Below are 4,968 nucleotides of genomic sequence, written 5' to 3' on the forward strand. Positions count from 1 at the left end.
GAATCTGGAATTATCTTTTGGCCCTCCTCGATGTCAACTTCTACGGGATGGTGATCCATCCATATCGTGGTCACTGGCTGTCGCGGCAAACCACGGCCAGCTATGGGGCCAGGGCGGCCCCTTACTGGTTCGACAGGGAGAGTCGAGTTGCACAAAGAGCAGACCAACATGGGACGGCGCGACAGAGATCACACGGGCAGTTTTACCTAGGTTCGGGTCGCCGTGAGGCGTAAAACTCTACTCCTGCTTTGGTGGATTGATTGTGGAGTGGTGGTGGTGCATAGTACACTTGCTCGGCAAGGGTTGCCTCAGGGCAGCAGCGACTATGCGCGTATGAGGGTGCGAGTGATCTAACTTTCCAACCCCTCGAACTGTTGCCATGGGCCTCCTTTTATAGGCTAAGAGGTCACCACAGTGGCAAATTAGTCATTAGACACTGATAAGATAGCAAATAGTGCTATCATACCTAACTCTGCAGGCTGACAATGCACATTTAATGCGTCGCTTAACGTCATGTCATTGGTCGCCCGGCAAGGCTTGCCGGGCTGTCTTGCCAACTTCACGCCTGCTCGTCTGACACGTCATAGGAGGGGTGTCATCTGTGGGTTTTATTGGTAAAGAGTGGCTGCCATGTGGCGAATGGCTGCCACATAATCACTCTGCGGTTTGACACCGCACTGATCGACGACGTGGGTCGTGGTGGAGTAGTTGGTGAGGTGATCTGGCCTCCGCGAGTCACGGCATGCCCTGCCGGGATGCCTTGGTCATATTCTCCTGGGGGTGGCGAGCCCGGCAAGAGGCTTCTTTTTTGATGATATCTTGCTTCTCTGACTTGGCCTTGGTCCTTTCTGATATGCTCGTTGATGCTTAGAATCTCTTGGTCTCTTCCTCTTTGTCTTGGACTGATACTTCAATCTTGATTTTGTGCATGTACACAGTCCGGGCGACAGGCCCAGGGTCTGTTGCACCGACACTGGCGTCTTCTAGTCTACATCGATAATTTGTCGGGTTGCTGCTTCTTCAAACTCCTGGGTTATAAGGGGGAAGGGTCAGTCCACCAACAACAAACTTGGCCTCAGCAGGACGAAAGGAATGATGGCCTTCGTGGATCCGAGTGGCGGCGACCTACCATGCACTACTCTAGGATGCAAAAGTTCATAGTAGAACACATCTCTTTAACAAAAGATGATGACTTCGGCAATCTTATTCATCTCCAAAAGTATTGGCCCCATAGCAGGGGAGCGGCGATAGCGATGCGTCGGCAGCTCGTTCTTGCGGGCGTTTGGTGGTTTCGGGATATCGATGTAATTTTATTATATGTACGTATTTGAGATGCTTTATGCTTCAATACTTTCGGAGAATTATTATTGATATATCTGATCTTTTCATAAAGAAATATATGCAAATACTATAAAGTCATTTCCTTCAATTGTATTCCACATCTCTCGGTCCAGGTTTTTTCAAAAAAAAACACTCTACTACCTAAGAGCGAGAATTTGTTGAGATGCGATCACAATTTTCCAAATTTCCCTGCGAAATCCTGATGGGAAATGTTTCGAAACGGCGCGCCGGTCGAACTTTCGGCCAGCCGCTCGCGCTCACACCCAAACCCCCGCACATGCAGCACGACTCACACGCGCAGCCGCATGCAAAACTGCTGCATGCAAAACTGCTCCCGCACATGGCGGGTCCTATGCACCTGGCTCTCCGCAAAACTGCTGCATGCAAAACTGCTCCCGCACATGGCGGGTCCTACGCATCTGGCTCTCTTTTCTATCTTATCTCTTCCCCTTCTTCTACCTCCAGCCCACATCGTAGTTTCCCTAATACTACAACCGTTGTCTCAAATTGCTACAAGCTGCTTCCCACGCAGCTACAACCGGCTTCACGATTTGCTACATCATACGGCCCCGTATTTTTTCTGCATGTTACCACCGTTGTCACAAATTGTTACAACCGGCGTCCCACACAGTTACATCTAACGTCGCTTTTTGCTACATCGCATGGCCACCATGTTTTTTGCTACATGTGACCACCGTTGTCACAGGGATGCTGAAACCAACATCTTTTTTGCTAGATGCTTCAACTGGCATCACAATATGCTACAACCGGCATCTTATTTTGCTACTACCGGTGTCGCATTTTGCTACATCGCACATGGCTTCGTGATTTTTGCTATAACTGGCCACAAAAAAAGCTGCGTCCGGCGACGTGATTTGCTGCAACGGCCATGGCGAAGTTCAATCGCACATGGCGCACCGGCGAGCAGCTCCGACGAGCATGCAGGCGAGCGCGCCGACGAGCATGCAGGCGAGCGCGCCGACGAGCATGCAGGCGAGCGGCGGCTCCGGCGAGCAAGCCGACGAGCAGCTCCGGCGAGGAAGCCGACGAGCAGCTCCGACGAGGAAGCCGACGAGCAGGTCCGGCGAGCGGCTCCGACGAGCGTGCCGACGAGCAGCTCCAGCGAGCGGCTCTGACGAGCGCGCCGACGAGCGGCTCCGGCGAGCAAGCTACCGACGGCAACGAGCCTATACGTGAGGATGGAGGAGGCTTTGACCCACGGGCAAGGGTGAATCTCTGGACGGTTATTATTACGTGAATTGAACGACTGGGGTTGGACCGGCCGAAAGTTTGGGCCGGTGCGCCGGCGCCCAGTACTGGCCAATCCTGATATACGAGTCTGGAATGAAGCCCTGTGCGTGCGGCCTGCGTACAGTGGACTCGCCCGGCGCCATGGGTGCATGCGTCGCTTGGGACGGGGACAGCCAGCAGTGCGGACTCCGAGGTCAACACGAAGACTACAAGGGTCGAGCCCATGAGATAATGTAAAGAAAAACGTCACAAACGTCCAACGAACAGCTCACGCCCATACCGGAGGGAGAGTACTGCCCGAGCGTTTCCACACCTCGCACGGTACAGTAGCACCAGCGTCCAGTCGCCTCTCCTCACACAACTCGCCCGATGCGTCGCGGGACGGCCACCACCGCATCCCTGCTCGTCGCCGCCGCCCTCCTCATCCTGGTCCTGCCCATGTCCTGCGCGGTCTCTGCAGGTCGCCGGCCGCCGCCTCCTCCAGGTATGTATAAGCTCGGTGGTTTTCCTTTTGATGTAGTCTGTATATACATATGAACTGATCGATCGGTGTGGGACTGCATGCAGCGCTGCCGCGAGGTGGTGGTGGCGGCGACGCCGTGCCGCGTGAAGGGATGAAGCTGGCGGCCGTCGGGGCCGCGAGGCGGCTGGGGCAGAGGACGCCGGTGAGCAAGCCTCCCTCGCCGAAACCCCACGACATGACTTCGATGGCCATGCCGCCGTCGCCGGCGCCACCGATCTACTAGCTAGGGCCAAGGTCAGGAGTAGTGGATACTGATACGTGTATGTGTTGACGCCCTCGACCGGCTGCGCTGCGCTCTTCCCAGCGGCGATCTCCAGATCTCTTCGTGGTTAACAACCAGCTGCTGTGTGCAATCATGGTTTTGCTACTGATAGACTATGGAACAGTATACAGGAAACCATATTCTGCGTGGTTAACAACCAGCTGCTGTGTGCAATTCTGCGTGGTGGTAGTACCAGACTACCAGTCTCGAGCGGTTCTCTGCTCACACACAGCTCGCTCGATGCGTCGCGGGACAGCCGCCGCGTGGTGGTTGCTCGTCGCCGTCGCCGTCGACGCGCTCCTGGTCTCCTGCGCGGCCTCCGCACGTCCTCCTCCAGGTATTTCTGATCGGTGCCCCTTGTTTTTCCTCTTTGCTGTATGCAGTGCAGATAGTACATCGGGACTGATCGATCGGTGCGAGGCCGCATGCAGTGCTGCCGCGAGGTGGTGGCGACGCCGGGCTGGGTGGAGGGAGAGAGCTAGCGGCCATGGGAGCTGCGAGGCGGTTGGGGCAGAGGACGCCGGTGAACGAGCCTCCCTCGCCCAACCCCCACGGCGCGTCGTCGATGGCCGTGCCGCCGCCACCATCGCTTACTAGCTAGGGCCAAGGTCAGGGGCGGGAGTAGTGAATGCTCATACGTGTATGCGATGGTGCCTGTGATCGCCTAGCTAGGCAGCTAGCTATGTTCTTCCCGATAGCCGATCTAATTGGTACTTTCTCCGTTCGAAAAAGCTTGTCCCTCAAATGAATGTATCAAGGTTTTTCGGACGGACGGAGGATCAGAGAAGAACAACTTAGGCCTTGTTCGGTTGAGGTGGTTTGTGAGGGGGATTGGCAGGGATTGAGGGGGATTAGATCCCCTACAAGCCAAATTTCTCTCCAATCCACTTCAATCCCCTTGGGAGGAGGATTAAACGAACAAGGCCTTAAAGTGTGCACAATACTTGCTTCGCTACTGATAAATTATGGAACTGTATACAGCAAACATGTGGGGATATACACCAACCGATGGCCTTGATAAATTCGATGGTCTATCTGTGCTGAAAGTGTACTCTGCCAATTCAGTGTACACACACAATTCGGTTACTAGCAAAAATGTACACACAGTTGACTGCCATTAATTCTCGTTCTCCACACAAAATTTTGCAAGAGTGAAATTACCCCTGAAGATCAAGGTCTTCACGTGGCTTGTTTTGTGAAATATAACGTGTTTAACAAAAAAAAAGTCAAAAGAAAACGGGTCTACCGCCAATTCCTCTCACCTACTGGTGTCAGCAAGGCTGTGGGAACCCAGGTCTGGGGTGTCGGTGTAGTCTCTTGTCGCCCTAGTTTTGATTAGGGTTAAATCTAAGTGTAGTCTACAGTGTGGTGAGGCGATGGCGCTATCGGCGGTGAGGAATAAGCCCTCCTCGTCATGATGTCCTCGTTCTAACGATGCTGTTTGGCTTTGGCGGTGGGCGTGCGAATCATGGGCCTTGTGTTTCGCAGGGTGATTTTTTCTCCGGTTCCTTATTTGTTCGATGAAGCTGAGCCAATGCGGTTTTCGTCAGGGAACTTGAGGGGTTTGTCCCCCCCCCCCCACCCCCCACCC

General features: G+C 54.2%; 1 protein-coding gene across 1 annotated transcript; it reads left to right on the plus strand.

The window, feature by feature from the left end:
- The first annotated feature begins 2,852 nt into the window (after positions 1–2,852).
- On the plus strand, positions 2,853–4,504 carry LOC123134828 (formin-A-like). Its single transcript, XM_044553994.1, has 2 exons — positions 2,853–3,076; positions 3,160–4,504. The coding sequence occupies exons 1-2, from the start codon at positions 2,962–2,964 to the stop codon at positions 3,336–3,338; spliced, it is 294 nt and encodes a 97-aa protein (XP_044409929.1). The 5' UTR covers positions 2,853–2,961; the 3' UTR covers positions 3,339–4,504.
- The last annotated feature ends 464 nt before the right edge of the window (positions 4,505–4,968 follow it).

The sequence above is a fragment of the Triticum aestivum genome, chromosome 6B, assembly GCF_018294505.1.
Source record: "Triticum aestivum cultivar Chinese Spring chromosome 6B, IWGSC CS RefSeq v2.1, whole genome shotgun sequence".
Classification (NCBI taxonomy): domain Eukaryota; kingdom Viridiplantae; phylum Streptophyta; class Magnoliopsida; order Poales; family Poaceae; genus Triticum; species Triticum aestivum.

What these genes read in the sequence shown, in the direction of transcription:
- LOC123134828 (XM_044553994.1), top strand. Translation starts at nt 2,962, where the DNA reads ATGCGTCGCGGGACGGCCACCACCGCATCCCTGCTCGTCGCCGCCGCC. An exon ending in CCGGCCGCCGCCTCCTCCAG is followed by an intron (nt 3,077 to 3,159) that starts GTATGTATAAGC and finishes GACTGCATGCAG; the next exon opens with CGCTGCCGCGAGGTGGTGGT.